The sequence below is a fragment of the Paroedura picta genome, chromosome 2 (assembly GCF_049243985.1).
Source record: "Paroedura picta isolate Pp20150507F chromosome 2, Ppicta_v3.0, whole genome shotgun sequence".
In the NCBI taxonomy this organism is placed as follows: domain Eukaryota; kingdom Metazoa; phylum Chordata; class Lepidosauria; order Squamata; family Gekkonidae; genus Paroedura; species Paroedura picta.
The window spans coordinates 162,651,438-162,673,825 of NC_135370.1; the positions used below are offsets into that span (position 1 = coordinate 162,651,438).

The following is a 22,388-nucleotide window of genomic DNA, read 5'->3' on the forward strand; positions in this document are numbered from 1 at the left end:
TCAATAAATAAACAAAGAACCAAACCAGCTCGTAAAGAATTTTAACATTGGTCTAATTGCATTTACGTAACATTTGCTGGTGGTGTACAAGAGTTGCCAGTTATCTGAAATAACTAATAGTCAAATAATCAAGTATCGTAAGGCAGAAACAGGGTAAGATGAAACAATGATACTTTTTCTTTCCCTAGCCCCAATCAAAATCAAATGATGCCAGCATTTACTGGGAGTTGATTAGTATACTGTAGGGTTTCATATTTTATTTTCCTGGTCTCCAAAGATCACTGCAGATGGGGACTGCAGCAAAGAAATTAAAAGACGCTTGCTCCTGGGGAGGAAAGCTATGGCAAATCTAGACACCATCCTAAAAAGCAGAGATATCACCCTGCCAACAAAACTGCGTTTAGTCAAGGCTATGGTATTCCCAGTTACAATGTATGGCTGTGAAAGTTGGACCATAAGGAAGGCCAAACACTTTTGAACTCTGGTGCTGGAGAAGACTCTTGCAAGTCCCTTGGACTGCAAGGCGAACAAACTGGTCAGTCCTAGAGGAGATCAGTCCTGCCTGCTCCTTAGAAGGCCAGATCCTGAAGATGAAACTCACATACTTTGGCCACCTCATGAGAAGGAAGGACTCCCTGGAGAAGAGCCTAATGCTGGGAGCGATCGAGGGCAAAAGAAGAAGGGGACGACAGAGAATGAGGTGGCTGGATGGAGTCACTGACGCAGTAGGTGCAAACTTAAATGGACTCCGGAGAATGGTAGAGGACAGGAAGGCCTGGAGGATCATTGTCCATGGGGTCGCGATGGGTTGGACACGACTTTGCACCTAACAACAACAACAAGGGTTTCTAAAGCATGTGTAAGCCCCAATGACCACCACTGAGGATGAAGCAAAACTATACAGGATTGATTAGGAAGAGGGATGAAGGGAGGCCTTTGCATTCTCATACCTTTGCATTCTGCTTGGCCATTCCAGAGACAGCCTCTGTCTTAGCAGGAGGATTCAAATCCCCGTAACTTGCAATATACTGGATAAGGTTCATCAAAGCGGCACAAGAGTCTGAGCACGTTCGGATATGGATCACATCACTGGAACAATGTAGCTCAAAGCGTGGCTTACTCTAAGCAACAGAAAAGAAGGTCAAAACCTTCTGGTATGATTTCTGAACAAAGTGTGATAAAGTGTCTCTGACAGCCTAGGCCAGCACTAACCCTACTGACATGTAATGTTATCCAGGATCCTTCCCCAATTTGCTTGGAAACAAATTACAATAACTTCAACATAACATACCTCAAAAACAGTGTTACTGAGATCAAAGCCTTCCTGGTATACAATAAAATGCTAATCACACACCAGTCAGGTTTTATAATTTTAACTTAAATCCTTACCCTCTCTCCATCTGATCCTGGTTTTACTGCCCTTATGGTCAGTTCCAAGAGCCCCATATCCATAACTCTAACATAATCTGAAAAAGGCAAAATAGATATCTGTTGCACCGCTTAAGTTTTGTTTAGTGAGCAAACTGTTCATTTCTTAACATAAACGTATTCAGACAATTTTATTTATTTATTTATTTATTATTTATTTATTTAAACTTGTATACCGCCGTTAGCCAAAAGGTCTCATGATGGTTCACAATAAAACATTAAAATCACAATAAAAACCCAATAGGTTCCCATTATGTGTTACACAATAACAACAGCGATGGTGTTCTAATCCTATAACCCCCGCCTGTTCAGTCAGAGGTCATAACGTTGGTCTCATGACAGAGGGAGCTGTCCGATGGATCTAAGGCGGTGGTCCCCAACCACCAGGCTGTGGTCTGGTGCCGGGCCGCGAAGGCCCTGGCACCGGGCCGCGGCTCCCTGCCTCCACAGGGCTGCATCGGGTCGCGCATGCTCGTTTGCACCATGCGCGGCTGCAAACACACATGCACGGCCGGGTGATCGCCCTCCCTGCCGCCGCCGGTCCGCAGGCTGAAGAAGGCCGCAGACCGCTAATTTAAGGGATCCAAGATGGAACCTAGGCTCTGCTCTGGCCTCAACCGTATGCCTGGCGGAAGCGCTCCATCTTGCAGTCCCTGCGGAAAGCTGTTAATTTTGACTACCATACTCTTCGATGGTCAACATCAGAGAAACTTACATTAACCCGCCTGCTTGCAATATTTTAAAGTTCAAAATTTACTGGCATTCCAAGTATACTAGGAACAGAACTAAGAGAGGGTTTCCTGCTTTATGGTTAGCCACAGTAGTATAGGCAAGTCACAACTTTCCTACCCCCACCTATAAAAAGGATCTGACCTGTTATCAGCAACTGAACGATCAACATAACCTCATCTTTTAATAGCCTTCTTAAAAATTCTATACGCTCATTCAAATGGATTACAGGCACTTACCTCTTTGGAGGTTTACGGTAACAGCATTACACTTGTCCGACAAATGCAAAGCAGCCTCATCCAAGATTATTCTACAGCAAAAGCAGATTAACAAAACATTTCAGAAACAAAGGCTTGCTATTTATGCAGCTCTATCACTATAGATGAGGTTTGAGGATTCTTCCTCCCTACAGTAATACCCTGGGTTTACATCTACTCCTCAGGAATAATTATAACTGGCAAGATTAGTAAATCCAGATGTAATAGAAACAGGTACAGTGGAATCTTTAGGTTAAAATGTCTTAAAATTAAGTTTAAAAAATAGGACATATAGTGCTCCCACAGATAACGAATATGGAGAAATACTGCTGATTTACTCTTGTGAGAGCACATTCCTCTTTTTCTCACAAATCAATGGCCCATGGAAAACTTACCTGGTATTTAACAAAACACTGATTGCAAAATCTTTTCTAATACATTGGCCAACTGGCTGAAAGTGATATTAGTTAAGATAATACAGGACAACCAGGTGGGCTTTCTGCCTGGTAGACATTAAAAATAAGAAAAATATAATAAAGGTAACTGAACACTATCAACGAAGACCAGATAAGCAATTGGTGTTACTTTTTATTGAAATGGAGAAAGCTTTTGATTCTATTGATTGGAGATTTTAATTAGTTTGATTGAAAGGATGGAGTGTGGTAGAACATTTTTAAGTTGGAGAGGTCTATAAGGAACAGGGTTAGAGAGGTCTATAAGGAACAGTGGGCAAAGGGTGAACTTAAGAGAAATTCAATATCCAGAAGGGAACACAGGAAGAATGCCCATTCTCACCTTTACTTTTTATATTGGCTTTAGAAGTCGTTAATCAAGGTAAAAGAGCACAAAATATTACAGGTTTGAAAATTAAACAAGAAAAGTTTGTACTTAAGGGCCTATGCAGATTATTAAGTACTGATATTGGAACTGTCCGAAATAAATAAAACTATATCAGATAGATGTTGGAAATGTGGGGAAGAAGGCTGATGTTTCAAACGTGGTGGACAATTCTAGTAGGATATCCATAAAGGAATTTCAAAAATCCTTAAGGACACCATAGCATTTACCCCAGAAGCCTATATTATAGGATTTTTGGACAAGGAAAAAGACTAAAAAAATGGAGAAATATTTAGACATTTGTCAACAGCAATAAGGATTGTGTGGGTGAAAAAGTGGAAGTTAAAAGAGATTCTTTTATTTGACTGGCAGATGAAAATGTTAGATCTTGCAAAGTTGACAAAATTGACAAGATATGCAGAAGATAAACCAATATCGGACTTTAAAACACAGTGAAATCTTTGGATAGAGAATATTAGAAAAAAGTATAATCACGGAGCTATGACTGTTGGTTATGTTCTATGATTTATAAGGGGAAAGATGATTTACTTTGGAAATTCTGAGTAGAAGATTTGGTGAACTTTATTATGTACTCCTTAACAAATACAGTCAGAAGCTATTATTTGTAAACATAATTTAATAAACCTTTGTTGTTTTCCTTTGGAGGCTGTCATATGTTGTGCTTTGATGAAATAAATAAAACTTGGAAAACAGGAAAAAAGGGGGAGGGGGAGAAAAGTTATCCGATACTAGCAGCGTGAGGTGAAGATGTACCGGTTAACTGGTAACAGCCCAGGTATGTTATATGGTTTATACTCAACAAAGATCAAACACAGCTACAAACAAAAATCCCATTCAAAATCCAGTTTTGTAGCTCTTGATTGTTTGAAAAACTCTACCTGAGAGTAGATGAAGATTTATCCAGTGCAACACTACTTGAAATGCTAAATGTTTCAACTGTAAGAAGAGATCGGGTGGGCAAAAACAGAGGCCTGCCAACAAAAAAGAAAGAAAAAACATGAAGAATAAAGGTTTCCAACACACCTGGGAAGAAAATTGTTGAAAGAATTCAATTTTCTTTTGGGAGGAATTTGACACCTTAAACCATCATACCTTTAGTAAATAGTTATCAAACTTATCAAACTGACATAGTACATTTAACTTACCTATAATTCAGAGCACAGCTCCAGAGATGGACGTGAAATGTTGTAATAGAGGTCGGAGGATTATATCCCAATACAGGCTCATCACAAATGTTCAAAAAATACAAAATCTACAATTATATAAATGCAAAGGTAAGGCCCGCTATACTAAAAACAAGTGATGAAACAAGTCATAAAACACACATGATGAGAAAAGACAATGAATGTGTTGTAAAGGCCCTTTCAGTTCAGAAAGCATAAGGGAAAAAGGGTAAAGAGAACTGAACCTACTAAAGGTAAACCTTGTGACTGTGGACACATCATTTCCCCCCAGAGTAACAAGGCCCCAAAACACAAAGCAACATCTAGGCATAGAACCTAAATACAGCCAGAGAACCTTGTTTTTCTTCTTTCTCTCCCACTCTTCATTCATATATCATACTGAGTATTACTTCAGTAAATAGGGAAGGGTAGGCTAGACGGAATATTGGAGGGGTAACACCAGCCTCCCAGTCCCATCCCAGAAAGAACTGGCTTATACTGAATATCCATGTGCAGTCACAAATGGGGATGAAAACCAGGAGGTGAAGAACAGAGGAATATCTTTAACCAGGTGTGTCTTGATGAGGATTTATTCTACCCCTCTTCCTATAAAAGTACCGAGAAAAGCTTGGATGTGCCCAGAAGTGGGTGCTAAGGCAAGACCAAAAAAGGCTCCTAGCTGAATCTCAGCCTGCTGATCATGATCCCAGGCCTTTGGAAGAGCTAGGATGCTGTATTATTATTATTAATAATAATGATAATATTAAACTTCTATATTGCCACTCCTGAAAGGCGTGTGGCAGTTTACAATTAAAATATGACCCCATAAAACATTAACATTTCCAATTATAACCCCCTCGATGGTGACAACTCCCTACCCATCTTGGCTCAATAGAATGTCTGAAAAATTAGCTTCAGGGGAGATCTTCCTAAGGGGAACCTGATGACCCCTATGTAAATCCTGAAGTAGCCCACAATATAGTTCCCTGTTTTGATTTATCTGATCAAAAATGCTGATTGTATACCTAGTGTCTGTCTACAGGTGTGTGTGGCTTTTGGGGACAAAATTGGTGCACAGATTACTTTAATAAAACTGTTGTGCCTAGAGAGATCTGTGCATCAACAAGGCACAAGGAAGACTCTCAACAAGGCACAAGGAAGACTCAATTTTTTTCATATTAGGTAATATTCGGATGGAAGATTCTAGCAGCAGCAACGACAAACTTCCAGAATATTGTCATCAGCGGTGAAATATAACCTCTTGAGTAATACTGAATGGGGCTTCCAGCAATTTAACATACCTGCTCATGCCAGCTTAAGCCCGAAGGAAGTACTCTGTGTTGAAGAGTGGCGCCTCGCAGGCCGACCGCAACTAAGAACTCCTGGACAAAAAGGAAAAGGAAAAGAAGATTTAAAATCGTAACACAGATTGAAGGTTCAAGGGACGAGTTTTAAACAACAAAAATTCATATCAAATATTCTCATACGTTATTTTACAAACTAACAAAATAGGCGTTGGATTATGAAAGTTTAGGCCACCAGGCGACAAAAGTTCTTTACTTGTTTGGCTCTCATCGACACAGCTACCACGCTATAATTTTAAAGTTTTGTGGCAATAGTGAGCTTCACCTTTAGTATCATCATCATCATCGTAAAATAAAATGAACATATAATACCAATAATCTAAACAAACGCAGCTATGGCAGGTGCTTGTGCATGTGCGTATGTCTAGATGTCCAAGTCACCTCCATATGGTGATTATATTGGGGTTTTTAAGAAATGGACCAGAAGAGCTGGCTTGCTGTTGCCTCCCTCTGTGCAGCTATCCTGGAATTCCCTATCGGTTTCCTATTCAAAATATTAACCAGGCCAATCCTGCTCAGCTCCAGAGGTCTGACAAGATTAGGCTAGTCTAGGGGTCATATGCACAAACACAAGTATGGTACCGGCTATTTCCTACCCTGTACAAGTTCAAGGAAGAGCTTTCTTACCTCCCCCTTCAGCTATATAGCTACCACTGCCATATTCTAATTTGAAGAGGAGGCTAAAGAGAAGCAAGTAGCCAGTTCTGCTGGGCTCCATTCCACTTTCGTTTCTGATCCAATCAGATTTCCCACTCATTTGCCTCTGTTGATCAGAGGAGCCCACCCAAGTGATAGGAGGGGAGGGAATATATTGGCCAGGCTTGTTCCTTGAGCTGCTGCTTTGCTAGACCACACATAACATGCATGCAGCTGGGCTTTTTAGGCACTGGGCGGAAATGGTGGTGTCTGTGCAAATAATGACAGCTGCTGCCACAGTATTCTAATTACAAATATCGGGGCTTTTTCTCCCCCCCTCCTCAAGCAACCTAGAGGTATAGGCCTTTTACCTCCAGATTCTGCCCTAGCAGTACCTCTGCCCTCCTTACTGCAGTCCCAAGCCCAAAATGGTTTCCCTCACAGTTTCCCCAGAACTAACTTTCTGATGGCCTCAAGATACTACTGGGCAAACAGCGGTAGTGGGAAAGATGTATCCACAAGTGCCATTCCAATTGCAATTCACAGGTACAAACAAAGGACTTATTTTTTTTAATACAAGGTAGGAAAGGATCCTTCTCAAACCAAAACATCACTATGGCAAGCACAAATACCACAAAGGAAATACGAATTTCTAGAGGGATACATTGCTGCTGAAAAAGTCTTTAAAAGATTTGGGGAGACATGTCAGTACCAAAGAAATTAAAGGTCTAAAATCATAACTCGCTTCGGAAATGTGCACTAAAATCTAGCTGAAAGCATTGAGAGGGAAGTACAAATCTGTGCAGACGATGGTTTGACAAAGGTATTTAGCGCCTACTTTCTAACAACAAACCTTTGTATTGGTCTCAGATTTATTTGACTGTATCTTAACCGCAACGGACAGCATACTTAAGCAATCCACTCCCACGCCATCGGAGGACGTCCTACTGAGGCTGCCTTCTTCCGAAACATAGATGGTGGGTTCCAACCAGTGAGGGGGTGTTGCAGCTGGCAGCCTGGTCTCGGATGGAGTGACAACACCATCTACTAGGCCTGCGGAAAGATTTATTTTAACGTTAGATGCATCATTTTACTGTGCAGCTAAAATATTTTATATTTTAAAAGTACGTATGAAGGAGATGGTTACAAAATTAATTTACGTAAATAGGACCCTTATGTAGACTCTCTAGTCACAGGCATGCAGCATAACTCCTCATTCTGGGTTGTGCTATTACATGCTTTTGGCATATCATAAATTCTTTTTAAAAAATTCACCCCATTCTTCAACAAATACTTTTATTGTTTTACCTTGATGGTATAAACTGAGACTACCGGAGTGGAGACATATATAATGCTTGTCTTCGAAGCCCTCATATTTTGTGACACAGAACAAAGAGCCACTGCTGAATTCAAACCAAAATTCTCCATGTTTGCCTTCTAGGACATTCCCATCATCCTGCTAGAGAAAGGAGTAAAAAAAGAAAGACAATCAAATCCAAATGCATTTAGTGGTTTGAAGCTTCTTGCCACAAATAAGGTAACTTTAGTGCTGAAAAAAAATCTTGTTTAAGCAAGAACGTATGTAAGAGAACAAAATTAGAGTCCTGTGGCACAAAAAAATCTAGGTATAAGCTCATGGGCGCATGCATGCACATTTCTTCTGATACATTGAAATAGAAGTTACCAGTCCATACATAAAGGTAAGCAGCAGATTAATAGAAGCATGATTAAAGTTGTTTAACAGACGTAAGGACCAAAGTGAAGTAACAAGCTTAGTTTATATGGTCACTATTGGTTTGGGTTGAATTCTAAGGGGAAATAATGTGAAGGAAATAAATATATCAAAATTGGAAATTCTTGTGTAAATGTATTATTCTTAATAGTAGAATGTCGAGAGTAATTAACTGAGACCCGGTTAATTATTCTCAGCGTTCCATAATCAACAAAGGGACATTTGCACATCAATCCCCAATTTTGATATCTCTCCTTCACAATGTTTTCCCCTGGAATGAAACCCAAACAAACGGTGACGATATAAACTAAGCTCCTTATATTAGTTCGGTCTTTGCACCTGTTAAACCACCTTTATTATGCTCATGCTACTGTCTGTCCGTCTACCTATCCGATTTTTTACCCGCTGCTATCAGCAAGCTGGTTTGAGGTGGACTGCAACAGTAAAAATCCAACAGTAACTGCTCACCCTCTAGCTATATGTAAGAACTGGTAACTTCCATTTCAGTATATCTAAAGAAGTATGTGTGCAAACAGAAGCTCATGCTTTGGATAAAACTTGATTGGTTTTAAAGGTGCCAGTGAATCCTAATTTTGTTTTGCTGCTTCAGACCAATATAACTAGCCACTTGAATATTTCTAAGAGACTTAGAGTTCATCCTCTCCCCTTTCCCATGTCACACATATAACCATCACATGCATTTACACACTATAAAGAACAAGACAAAGCTGGTAGTTTCTCACCTTCACATCTGTGAATATTGACACTAATCCATGATTAACATTCAAAAGAACTGAGAGAAAACTCTGAGTGTTCTTGTTTTGGGATTCAATTTTTTTCTTCCGCCTTGAACTGTAGTTGGGATCGACTGTAGAATAATATTGCAATGTTTCCTCTTCAGATCCGCTCTCATCATCTACAAGAACAACAATGACATATTTAAGCAATGCAGCTGTTCAACAATGCACCAAGGACAGTTTGATGGCGTTTTTCAGTTTTAAGGAAATTATATTATTCACCCTTTGAGAAATTAGCACTACTCCCTTTATCAGTTTAGCAGCACCAAATGTTTGAGATACACTAACACATACAGACTCACTTTTAGCACTGCAATTTTAGAGGATTTATGCAGTATATTACCATAGTGAATAGTAGATTTGAATTGACTAAAACTGTCTTTACTGAAAGTGTTGATCAGCTGGCTGGCCACTGAAAGTCCGACTCCGTAAGACAGATTGTCAAAGGTTTCTACAGGAGATGGAGCTGTGGGTTCCCACAATAGTAAGTCATTACTGATCCTAGAAAAGAAAAAAGTAATACATGGTTACATTCATTCCCTGCTTATGGAAGAACTAGATTTAAGGCCCACTGTAGGCCCAATACTGTGGGCGCTAGCGGGCAGGCGGCTGGAGGTGGGGGGTCCAAGGGTGGAAATCGCCAAGAGTGGAAACATGTTATAAACAGGGGAAAAAATCCAGCGGCACCTACAGCAGCGTATTGGCTGAGAGGATAACCTGCTCCACCAATTGTCAACTAAAGGATCAAAAGAAAGATCATCTTGAAAGCGCCAACATCTGAAATAATTGTTAAAAAACCAGAAAATGAATTGAAGTGGTTATCAATACAGCTTCTTAGAAATATGATAATGTACGGCTCTTTAGAAGTGAGATCTTGTACAACTAGTACAACATCCAGTAATTGATGATTGCCCTTAATGCATGTCTAATGAGACATGCAAGTTTTATCTTTTAACACCAACCAAGGGTCCTTCAATAATCTGTCTTGAAGAACATCCATTCCAGAAGTGACCTACCAAGCAGCAAAAGGGTAGAGGGCCTTTGTTCAGGGAACATGGTAGATAATTTTTAAAAATTACATTGGGTATACTGAACTAGGTGTGTGGTTCTTTGACTGCCACTGTAAAGTAGTCCCCCCCACCCTCCAAATACAGGCCATATCTCCTAAAAAGACTTAAGCTTAATACTTGCCTATTGTAAAGCTTCTCATAAAAGCTCTTGTTTGGTAACGTTAAGCACACATTTGGTAGCATGAGTTCCAGTACATAATGAGAATTGCTGATGGCTTTATCCTGAAACTCAATCATCTCCACTGCGTCTCCTGGCATCACCATCTAAGACATGAAACAAAATCTCAAATAAGCAGAAATAAAACATAGTGAGGAACCCCCTCCATTATAGCAGAGCCACAAATACAACTAAGTCCTCCTACCCTATTGTAGCACAACGTGCCTTAACATTATTGAGGGTATACGATTGGATTCCTGCTCAGGCATAGCTGATTTCCATCTTCAGTATTTCCAAGAAATGGCTCCAAGATCATTCTTCATCTGAAGACCTCAAGCACTTCTTTTAAACGCCCGTTGGGTTGAAGTAAAGGTAAGCTCAATTATACTTGGTCACTGATCAGAGACTCAATGCACCTGAGGCATTTTTTAAATGTGGATTTAAAAAGAGCCTACAAAGGGTCATTGGACATGTTTGAGTAAGGGACCTGTGGAAGCTGTGACCCGAGATTAATGCACTCCACCAGTCATGTGTGGCAATTTTTCAGGTGCATAGCAACCCCTGACTTGGCACTACTAGGTGAAAGCAGGGATGCTCACTGAGGCTTGGAGGAGTGCCATACATGATTCATAAACCCCATTTACCATGGTGGTTCACAATTTGCGCAGTTTGCAATCAGTTTGCATAGCCTCAATCAATAATTCACCGACACAAATTGTGCCTTCTTGGAGAAGAATAATCATAAACCTCCTGGATGCAATTCGTTTCCCAAAAGCATGTTCATTGAAATAATAAGCATATACAGAAGGCAATCATCTTGTGGCCAGTTTGGTGCAGTGGTTAGAAGTGTGGACGTCTAATCTGGCGAGCCAGGCTTGATTCTGTGCTCCCCGACATGCAGCCACCTTGGGCTCGTCATGACGCTGATAAAGCTGTTCTGACCGAGCAGGAATATCAGGGCTCTCTCAGCCTCACCTCCTTCACAGGGTGTCTGTTGTGGGGAGAGGAAAGGGAAGGCAACCGCTTTGAGCCTCCTTCGAGTAGAGAAAAGCAGCAAATAAGAACCAACTCTTCTTCTTCTTAACTAAAAGTGCATGAAGTATCTGACACTTCCAAGCTTACTGCAGGACACTGCTATGTTCTCTGTGTAACCTGGCATTGTAATTCTCCTGTTCATTCACACACCAGGCAAATGTAGTTTGCAAAGCAGAAATGAGCTGAAATATGACCCTTCATGCTTACCTCTTCATTCTCAAACATGACCCTACGGGAGGAAAAGGGAGATGGCTCTGGTCTTCGAAGATCACACACATCCTTCAGGGAATGAGAGCCACCCTCTTCTTCCTCTTGAAAGTGGCCATCAACTTCCTCCTCATCCTCAGCAGCTACCCTTTCCAGAATGGAGTGTACAGCCAGTGGGTTTATTTTGAGTACAATCCTAGCATTCAAAGAAGAGGAAGCATGACTAGCAACTAAGGTGTTTGTAAAGTGTGTTAACAAATATATATATATAAATGCTCTGTGTGTGTATATAACTGTTTTGCCTTGATGTCAGCAAGCTAGCACCAGCTGAGTTACAACTAGCCAGCAACAACTGAGTTATAACTGGCCTAAATTTGTTCTGCCTTTCCAGATCACTGACAGTGTGCTTTAGAACAGAGGGAGGATGTGAACTTGGACCTCCCAGAACTGAATCCAACACTCTAACCAGTGTATCACAACCTTCTGTTGTTCTGAACCCTGCATGGAGTGTGGAAGATGCATTTAGAGGGAACCTCAAGTAGACCAAAATCTGACAGTTTAAATAAAGTTTTCCATCACTGCTTTCCTGCTTCAGCCCCCTGAAGTCATGCCCTTGAAGGAAATGGATCCCCAAGAACTGCAGAGATGGCTGAAGTGTGTGTGTGTGTGTGTGTGTGTGTGTGTGTGTGTGTGCATTAGAAAGAGCAAATCAGCTAAAATTCTCCAATGGCAGAAAGTTGTCTCTTAGCAAAACACATGGTTAGAATAAACCCTTAACACCGCTTTTACTGCCACCATCCTGTAAGCATTAGAACCCAAAATCTGCACTGCAGCCATCAGCCACATGGCTTTAATTTATGTCAGGTTCAGAAGACGGCTTCTTAATCTGGTAATACAGGTGAATGCACTTATTAAATAACAGACATTTAACAGGTTTTCCCAGTTAGATTGACTTCTACCACAATCTTTTATTTGACAAATTATAAATCTACTTTTACTACTGCTGTTCTGTTAAAGGTAAAGGTAAAGGTATCCCCTGTGCAAGCACCGAGTCATGTCTGACCCTTGGGGTGACGCCCTCTAGCGTTTTCATGGCAGACTCAATACGGGGTGGTTTGCCAGTGCCTTCCCCAGTCATTACCATTTACCCTCCAGCAGCAAGCTGGGTCCTCATTTCACCGACCTCGGAAGGATGGAAGGCTGAGTCAACCTTGAGCCGGCTGCTGGGATTGAACTCCCAGCCTTATGGGCAAAGCTTTCAGACGGCTGTTCTGTTAGCTATTGTCAAATGTGGTCAGTTGCATTTAAATCTGTCACAGCCATTTTTGCAATGGTAACAACCCCCTTGGATCTATGGCAGGGCATCTCCACAGCAAAGATATTAGGAGATGCTACCATATATGAAAAACATATCCACCACTTTCAGAGACCACGATCAAGATCTAAGGTACTTAATTACCCCTGGATTATAATAAACTACTTTAATGAATTCTGGGGTTAGACCCAGCACAAAGACTTTGTGAGGCCTACATGAGGACCTGGGAATCTGAGGTCTCTCCCTCCAGCCTCTAATGGGTGCAGAACTTCAATGACAGCAGGAGGAGGCGGCAATTCCAGCCTTTCTCCATTTGTGATGTAGCCTCCTAGCTCACATGGGTACTATTTGACATGATTCTAAGAAGTGGCTGGGATTAGAGGGAGAACAGGAAGACATGTGGCCATCAGAGCTCCCTGTTGATGGATTGTGGAACCTGACCTCTGCTGCCTCAGTGGTGGAGAACTATAAGGAACTAGGAAGTAGAAAAGAAACACCACTGGTGGCATTTGACCATATGTAGAAGCTCTTAGGGACAAGAGAGGATGTTACAGAGTGGTATCCCACCAAGTATCTTGCTTTACCGTGGCCAGTCAAAGTTGTCTGATGAGGTCATCTCTCCCACTACACCACTGGAGACTTGAAAAATGTTTGCCACTGACTCCCCTTTACCTTCTTCAAATGACCCTATTGTAAAACAAATGAGCAACAGATTAAATTGTATGGGACTGCAATGGGGCTGACATAATAATCATAAACACAACTTGGACTCTTAAAATCCAGCTTTTTACTTCACTAATGTTTTTCAGAACAAAGGGAAATCAGGAGGGACATTATTTGAAGCCTTTTTGTACAATGATCTGTGGCGGAAACTCATGCCAAATTTGTTACGTTGTTATCACAATGCTTTTTTAAAAATTGTTGGCAAAGTGTATTACAGAAACTCTTACACAGCCAAATATTGTGCAAAACAGCACACAATGAAGCTAACCAGTATCAAATAAGCTAACCAGGCAAGAAATGTTCAGAGATGGTTTGCCATTGCTTGCTGATGCATCATGACCCTAGTTTTCCTTGGAGGTCCCCATCCAAATACTAACCAAGGCTGACCCTGCTCAGATGCCAAGAAGTGACAAGATTCGGCGTGTCTGAGATCTTATTTTCCAGCGATCTACAGCAGTGTATTGGAAACACTCACTGACAATTTGTTCATCTTACCTGTTAGCTCTTTAAAAGTGAGCTCTAGCTTAACTTGCTCTGGTGTTGGCCCTCCAGTAAACTCCGTCTGGAGCTCCATATCTACAAATTCTAAATGAAGAATCTCTTTCTGAAGCGACTTTTTAAACCAAGGTCCTCGTTCCGGGTCTGATCGGAGGTCAGGTATTGGGAAGCGAACAGAAAGCTTCAAAGATGGGGCAGTTACTTGTACTGACACTTTGCAATTTGCAGGAGTACGTGAATCATCTAGAAAAACTTCAGCAAAAGCTTTGTGCTAAAACAGCAGGGGAAAAGAGAGGAAAGAAACACTATGGTCAAACAATTTAATGCACCTACTCACAGCCATTTTCATGAGGAAAAGAGTTACACTTAGAAGCAGAGGAAAAAAAGTCATCCATGCAAAACATTTGAGCAGCAATTCTTAGAAATGTGGTTCAGAAATCAATCATCTCACCTCCAACCACAATATTTTCCATTCCACAAAACAAGACGCCCCGAGCCGACTTGTTGGGAGGGGCGGGGTATAAAGTTAATAATAATAAAATAAAAGACAAAAATTGTCGCAAAACTATCCTATTCAGGAGCAGAAGCAGAAGCATTCCCATCCACACTCTGAGGACAGTGGATCAATTTCCCGAAAGAGCATAATGGACTGGTGGTTACAAAAAAACTCTGACCCACAGAAGCAGATTTTTTAAGAGCAAAGAACTGCAATGATACAAAGAGGCTAGAAGTCCCTTGTGATTATGACTCCTTTCAACCCAGCATATATAATTTAGTGGACAGAGTGATTTTAATGCTTTATTATGCATACACGTCTATTAGTTTGTGTCAATTATTAAAGCAGAAAACAAACAAAGCACCCAAAGAGAAGACAAGGGGTTCTTACTCAGAGGCATTCAGGGTTACTTGGCAGGCAGAAAAAAAAATACAATGTTGTAACATAAAATATACCTTCCTTAAAGGTAAAGGTATCCCCTGTGCAAGCACCGAGTCATGTCTGACCCTTGGGGTGACGCCCTCCAGCGTTTTCATGGTTTGCCAGTGCCTTCCCCAGTCATTTACCCCCCAGCAAGCTGGGTACTCATTTTACCGACCTCGGAAGGATGGAAGGCTGAGTCAACCTTGAGCTGGCTGCTGGGATTGAACTCCCAGCCTCATGGGCAAAGCTTTCAGATGGCTGCCTTACCACTGCGCCACAAGAGGCTCATATTACCTTCCTTGTAATGCAATAATAAAATCAGAGTCCAGTAGCACCTTTAAGACCAACAAAGATTTATTCAGGTGCCACTGGACTCTGATTTTATTGTACTACTTCAGACCAACACGGCTACTCATTTGAATCTTCCTTGTAATGGTACAATAGCTATTACTGACTATGCTCTGAGAGATAATGGGTGTTAAGAATAGCTAAGAAACAGTTAAAAGGAAAAACAAGGGGAGGGAGAAATTAGCATGCTCAAGCCTCTGACAATTTATGAGAATCCCAGAGCTAGAGATCTGGTTGAAGTGGAGGGGCAGTTTTCAAACCCAGCCCTCCCCCAGTTTCTTGTAGGCTCCTAGATGGTTTGCTATAGACTTTTAACATATGAAAAAATATAAATATAGAATTTAAAGTATGAAAGTTCCCGCTAAACAGCAGTTCTATCTCAAGGTTGATTCTCATACGTTGTTCCTCAACCATTTGCAGTAAGTAGAAGGAAAAGCATGGCCTTTTCGGCCCCATTTTTCTTTAATTTTTCAACTCATTTTAAAGCCATGCCACCCATCTTGTTCGGCCAATGGTAAAAGTCCAGTTTTGCTCTGTACTGATGATACTGTCCTATTAGAGTTGGTCTTCAGGAACCTTAAAACTTTTCGGGAATATCATTATTATTATACTGGATTTATTTCCCGCCACTCCTGGTGGGTTACACAATAAAAAACCCACAATAAAAACCCCAGCAAAACTGGTGATTGCCACTGTGGGATGGAAGGTGAATTCCCTCCGGGCCAGGCTGGATTTGGAGATTTTTGGTGAGGGGATCACCAGGGCATGAAATTGGGGTCACTGTGGGTGGGCAGGTAGTTGTGAATTCCTGCATTGTACAGGGGGGTTGGACTAGATGATCCTGGAGGTCCCTTCCAACTCAATAAGACTGCTTTAGTTAGCAAAAAATATTGACCATCTCCTTTTTTTGTTTTTTTGCAGAGATTCTTAAATATTCCCTGTTGTGTGACTGTCATGGCTCTCTGTTCTGAATGAGGTTAACCTTCCCTTGTTTACAAGTGTTCAGACTATTAGATTATCCTCAAATAGTAAGGGATATCTGGCTATCTGCGATACACTTTTATTTGTTGGTGTAATTCTACATACTATTCAGGAATTGGGATCTCAGGAAAGATTTGCTTTGGTCATGTAAAATTAATGATTGAAGCTCTACTTTTAGAGTGAGTCATGCGTGTTCATCTGCTTCTGGTATTCCTTCTCTGAGATTTCTTCCCTCTTACACTTAACTGTTAGGCTCTTCAAATCTTCTAAGAGCTTTTGTTCTGGCCAGACTAAATGCTCACTCTTGAATAGTTACAAAGTGCAGGCTTTTGAACTTACCTAACTTAGAATTAAGTACCCAGCTTGCTGCTGGGGGCTAAACGGTAATGACTGGGGAAGGCACTGGCAAACCACCCCGTATTGAGTCTGCCATGAAAATGCTAGAGGGCGTCACCCCAAGGGTCAGACAAGAATCAGTGCTTGCACAGGGGATACCTTTACTTTAACTTAGAATTCATCTGCTCCTGCGCTTTAGGCAAAAGTGATGCTGTTTGCATGTATTATCCTGAAGTGTTCTTTGAATATTAATCTTAGGAGATGCTAGATTTCCCCATGTTTATCAGCTTGATATGGTTTACAGTCATCATATGAAATAGTTATCTCTCTACCTGCTGATAAGGACCTCCAAAAATCCTAGCAGTTGCAATTAAAAAAAAAACTCCTTTTGTCTATTAGTCATAGATTATTAATAATTTGTATCCCCCGCTCAAGACCCATGCCTCATAGGGATCATACTGGATAGAAAGGAAAGGCACGGCCTTTTTTGTGGGTCTGGCTGGCCCATCCATCAATGAGCCCCACCCCTCAACTTTTAGCAGTGGCCCATCACACTGTAGGAGATTATTATGCTTACCAGGCTAGTGTGTTTGCTGTACGAGGTATACATGTGGGAAGCCATCATCTCCACCGTAGTTAACTTTTGTGGCTGAAGCAAAGAATTCAATCTGTCTACAATGCTGATGTCCAATTCACAAAACGCTGGATTCAACTTGATTTGTAACTCAGCTTTCTGTGGGACAGAGCTCAGCCTTCCTTGGCTACCCTGCCAAAAAGGAAAGGACATAAAAATCTTTAGGGCCATTTCACTGGTATTTGTACATCATACACACAGGTGCACAAACAGTTTATTCATTTCTTGCCAGAGAGTAGACAGAAGAATCTCTCCAACGTTACCTGAGGTCCTCTATTATCCAGGTGTTTGTAATGGAGCTGCAGGCAGGAGTGAGCATGCGACTTGTTTCCTTGTTTCTCAGAATTAAACATTAGCAGCTTTAAAGATAAAACAGCAGGGAGGGGGGGGGGGAAGGTTAATAGATGCAACCAAAAACAAATGCTTTAACTTCAGAACTTTGTCTATTTCTTCTAAAGAAGGACCCCAGACTTGGATTCAGAAGGTGAATGTGTCAAGAACCACACACAAGTGCAGCCCCTGTTCTGGCTGGGTAACAAAATATTACAGCAAGACACTTTCGGTCTCCTCTGATTCGTCCAATCTCTTCCTGATCTGTTTGCAGGGTGGAGCTAATTTTGCTTCTGGAAGGAAATAAGAAAAGGGAAAAGGCGGTCTGATAAACCAATTTTAAAAGGACAAGATGCAATCATAGGGTTGGATCGAGACTAAACTTTCCATTGGCAGAATGCTTTCCTGCCTCCGTCTCCCACTGATCTCCACAAAATGGAAGTCTTCAGAGATACACAGTCCTGGGGAATGACATGGGGGAGGGAGGTCTGCACTGCAAAGGGGAAAAATTGCAAATTTAGCCTGGATCCAACTCATTCATCTTCAAGTCTCGCATTTAAACTTCAGACTCAGAGTTTTATCTAACTCTCAGAAAGGAATATGGTGAATATCATAAGACAGCTTTGAAGATGAATGTGAGAGATCACAAAGAATACTCTGCAGGTTCTTTAATATATGGCAGTGCTTAGACCAGCTTGCTGGGGGGGTACCCAGCTTGCTGGGGGGGGGGGGTAAACGGTAATGACTGGGGAAGGCACTGGCAAGGCCACCCTGTATTGAGTCTGCCATGAAAATGCTAGAGGGCATCACCCCAAGGGTCAGACATGACCCGGTGCTTGCACAGGGGATACCTTTACCTTTGAACATTCACAGTGCTGTTACCAGATTAGGAGTTTTCTTTTTCTATTCAGGTATAAAAATCATAGAATCATAGAGTTGGAAGGGACCTCATTGGTCATCTAGTCCAACCCCCTGCACTATGCAGGACACTCACATCCCAATCGCTCATCCACTGTCACCGGCCACCCCTTTGCCTTCACAGAATCAGCCTCTCCGTCAGATGGCTATCTAGCCTCTGTTTAAAAATTTCCAAAATGGTTTACCTCTGTATAGTGAGGTATTTCAGAACGAGAGTCAGTAGAAAAAAGGCATTCCAGAAGTTCCATTTGCCCAATCGATAGATCTGTACTCAAGCAACGAGAGGTCGTTCTTTGTCTTTGCTCATAGGATACCTTAATGCCCGTACCAATAAATCTAGTTTGAAAAACAAACACAAAAAAGGTGTGTGAATTGGATAGATGCATTTACTTTGATGCTCTGGGGAAACAGGTCATTAAATTGCAAATCTGCCTGGAACAACTCAAAAACAGCAGCCACACAATTCTACCGTTTCAATGCTTAGTCCCTTGTCTAGAAACCTTCAAAACATATGCTACAAAGGGATCAGAACTCAGATTTGCTGACTCCCCCAGCATCATCATCATATTAAATATTTCTTTTATCCAATAACTGCAGGTAGCTCGCATCAATTATTAAAGCAGGAAAATCAGATCACGCACAAACACAAAAGAGGTTTCTACATATCCAAGAAGGATTTCTTAAGTAGGATGAGAACATGATAAATTAATCCAAAAGAAAAAACCTCCCTCCCCACTCAATGAGACCAGAGCATTGCCTGAGAAAAGAGGAAGATGGGGAAACTGGCCTACACAAGCACATAAGAGAGTTTATTAAACCCTGGAAGGGGAAGATTTTATTTATTCAGTACATTTTTATTCCATTCTTCCTGCAAGGAACTCATGGTGGTGTACCTTTAAGAAGCTATAAGGTAAATTACTGTGTCTTTTCCCCTTTAAGTGCTCAGCAACACAGAGTCTAGGCAGCATACTTCAAGTATGCTCACTATCCACCATATTGCTGGGTGGTAAATTATTTCAACCAGGTCTGTTTATGCGAGACATCGCAGAAGAGCTACTGGGACAATCAAACTCTGATTTGAATTTCAAAGCAGGGTTGTTGCATACAAAAATTAAAAAGTTGCCTAATGCAGACATTGTAGTCCAACCTTTTGTTGTTGTTACTTGCAAAGTCGTGTCTGACCCATCGCAACCCCATGGACAATGATCCTCCAGGCCTTTCTGTCCTCTACCATTCCCCAGAGTTCATTTAAGCTCACCTCGGCTGCTTACGTGACTCCATCCAGCCACCTCATTCTCTGTCGTCCCCTTCTTCTTTTGCCCTCAATCGCCCCCAGCATCAGGGTCTTCTCCATGGAGTCCTTCCTTCTCATGAGGTGGCCAAAGTATTTGAGTTTCATCTTCAGGATCTGGCCTTCTAAAGAGCAGTCAGGGCTGATCTCCTCTAGGACTGACCAGTTTGTTCACCTTGCAGTCCAAGGGACCCACAGAAGTATTCTCCAGCACCAGAGTTCAAAACCCTCCATTCTTTGATGCTCGGCCTTCCTTATGGTCCAACTTTCACAGCCATACATTGCAACTGAGAAGACCATAGCCTTGACTAGATGCACTTTTGTTGGCAGGGTAATGTCTGTTTCTTAGGATGCTATCTAGATTTGCTATAGCTTTCCTCCTTTGCATCAAGGTTAAGGAAGTTTGATGTAAATACAATTCTGCTCACATATGCAGTGGAGGTGAAAAACTTTTGTATGCAACAACCCTGCTTTGAAATTCAGAGTTTGATTGTCCCAGTAGCTCTTCTGCGACGTCTCGCATAAACAGACCTGGTTGAAATACTTTACCGCCCAGAAATATGGTAGATAGTATGTGAGCATACGTGAAGTATGCTGCCTAGACTGTGTCTCCAACCTTAAGGCGCAGTATTAATTGATCGAAGGTCATTATCAGGGAGGGGGTTTGCTGAAATGCGGTTTCCACGAGGTCTTGTACAAGCAAGAATGCTAAGATGCAATACAGTAAAGAAGACTTTGTGCAAGGCCTGCTTGCATGACACTCTTTTTGTCAACTGGAATTATTCCATGGGATCCAACCCACCACACCTGCTACTGACAGGATTATGAAAAATGCCTGCTTTAATAAACCCCACTGCCACAATCCCTCAAGTATGACACAACTTTACATATGACAGAGGGAGTTTAAAATGTTCAAAGAGCTCACAGAGAAGGATCAAATGTGTTTCTGCCACTGACTACTAATTAATAAGCAAAACTGTACCTAAGATGATCATGTGAACAAGCCTTTGCAAATACTTCTCGGAGGGACTGAAAGTCTTCCATGGGGAACTTAAGCGGATCAACCTTTTCTATCTGGGTAAAAAAATCCTGTGCCATTGGGGTCAGAGGACCAACATTCGATGACGTCTCAGGCGGTGATAAAGGATCGATATGAAGCACCGACACTGAAAAAGCACCCACTACGAGGCGAAATAGAAGTTCGGGTCTAGATTCATCCACCGAGACAGATCTAGAGGGAAGAGCTGTAACGAGATACCGTTAATTTTGTTACTATATCTATAAATATACACAGTGCAGTAAATTAAGTTTTAATTTTTAAAAAACAGCAAGGATCAACATTGCCATAAAGATGGCTATAATCAAACTAATAAGCTGTTCCCAATTCAGAAACCCAATCTGGTAAAAATTCCTTCAGTGATCAGTTACTGAATATATTTCCTTTCAGTGAGACTGAATGTGCAAGCAAGTAAAGACCACCTAGGTCTAAAAATGGAGAACGTTTATTTTATTTTTTTGTTTTTATTATTAAACTTATAGACTGACCACCGATCATGGTCCAGCTGGTTCACGGCAGGTCACAAGATTATAAAATCACAAACAAATCAGTAAAAAACCCAACCTTCTCAGTAACCCCATTAAGCTCTACCAACTTTGCTCCAAGTCTCAAGGTAGGTGCAGTTGTTTCAAAATTTTAGGTTTAAAGATTAAAACATTTGGAGGAGGAGCCATAAAAATCTTCTTAACAAACCATGCATGCAATGTGGCGTTTTCCTGTATATCTGCTTCGGTTGCCCCTTCCCATTCTTGGAAAGATTCCTGAGTTGAGGAGCCTGAGTACAAGAATACTGGGTTGGGCCAGAGAGTGGGAGTGCAGAGAGACACTCCTCTAGAGAGAGCCAGTTTGGTATAGTGGTTAGGAGTGTGGACTTCTGATCTGGTGAGCCAGGTTAGATTCTGCCCTCCCCCACATGCAACCAGCTGGGTGACCTTGGGCTCGCCATGGCACTGATAAAACTGTTCTGACCGAGCAATGATATCAGAGCTCTCTCAGCGTGTCTGTTGTGGGGAGAGGAAAGGGAAGGGGATTGTAAGCCACTTTGAGCTTCCTTCGGGTAGAGAAAAGCAGCATATAAGAACCAATTCTTCTTCTCCTTCTCCTTCCTCTCCTTCTTCTTCTTCCTTCTTTAGCAAGAGCAGCTCCACCGAAAGAAGCAGTTTTGCCACTTTGTCCCTTCTCACTTCAGCCCTCCAACTCGCACAGCTATACCCCCGAGTAGCCCCGGGACTCCAGGAAAGACTTTTCTGTGGGTCCAATTAAGCTTCAGGAATGGAGACAAACACTGGGGGCTTCAAGCAGGATGTAACCCATTACTATCAACTAATCAGAATAATGTTTCGGATCATAGGAATCACAAGGTTGCAGTAAGGACCTTCAATGATCTACATGCTGACTGCAAAAGGGTCTTTAAACCAGAACACACTGGCCACAAACTCCCATCTTGGTTTTAACCTAAAAGGCATGCAAGTTCCTTAAAGGACTAATGGAATATATAGCGCTATCTTGCACTACCCTCACACCGGAGGGGCGGGGGGAGAAATGAAAAAGGAACATGATGCAATGAGGATTTTTATGTTTTCACCAAACTTCAAGGAAACAAGA

The 22,388-nt window shown here is 41.5% G+C and overlaps 1 protein-coding gene across 6 annotated transcripts in view; it reads right to left on the reverse strand.

Annotated features, from left to right (window-relative positions):
• Positions 1-22,388, reverse strand: part of ATG2B (autophagy related 2B) — a 64,046-nt gene that overhangs the window by 22,364 nt on the left and 19,294 nt on the right. For 4 of the 6 annotated variants that reach the window (XR_013228579.1, XR_013228580.1, XM_077323613.1 and 1 more), the window contains exons 11-28: positions 20,709-20,970; positions 18,621-18,771; positions 17,451-17,546; positions 17,131-17,319; positions 13,967-14,240; positions 13,333-13,435; positions 11,434-11,629; positions 10,156-10,298; positions 9,308-9,465; positions 8,911-9,083; positions 7,744-7,894; positions 7,289-7,488; positions 5,737-5,817; positions 4,418-4,524; positions 4,151-4,243; positions 2,397-2,467; positions 1,390-1,466; positions 951-1,121 (exon numbers count right to left, since the gene is read on the reverse strand). Coding sequence is in view for 4 of the 6 variants with exons in the window: in XM_077323613.1 (XP_077179728.1) it covers positions 951-1,121; positions 1,390-1,466; positions 2,397-2,467; positions 4,151-4,243; positions 4,418-4,524; positions 5,737-5,817; positions 7,289-7,488; positions 7,744-7,894; positions 8,911-9,083; positions 9,308-9,465; positions 10,156-10,298; positions 11,434-11,629; positions 13,333-13,435; positions 13,967-14,240; positions 17,131-17,319; positions 17,451-17,546; positions 18,621-18,771; positions 20,709-20,970 (2,696 nt within the window). In the remaining 2 variants the exon portion in view is untranslated. The remainder of the gene's footprint in view (positions 1-950; positions 1,122-1,389; positions 1,467-2,396; positions 2,468-4,150; positions 4,244-4,417; positions 4,525-5,736; positions 5,818-7,288; positions 7,489-7,743; positions 7,895-8,910; positions 9,084-9,307; positions 9,466-10,155; positions 10,299-11,433; positions 11,630-13,332; positions 13,436-13,966; positions 14,241-17,130; positions 17,320-17,450; positions 17,547-18,620; positions 18,772-20,708; positions 20,971-22,388) is intronic. The other 2 variants (XM_077323615.1, XM_077323614.1) reach the window with 2 other exon arrangements.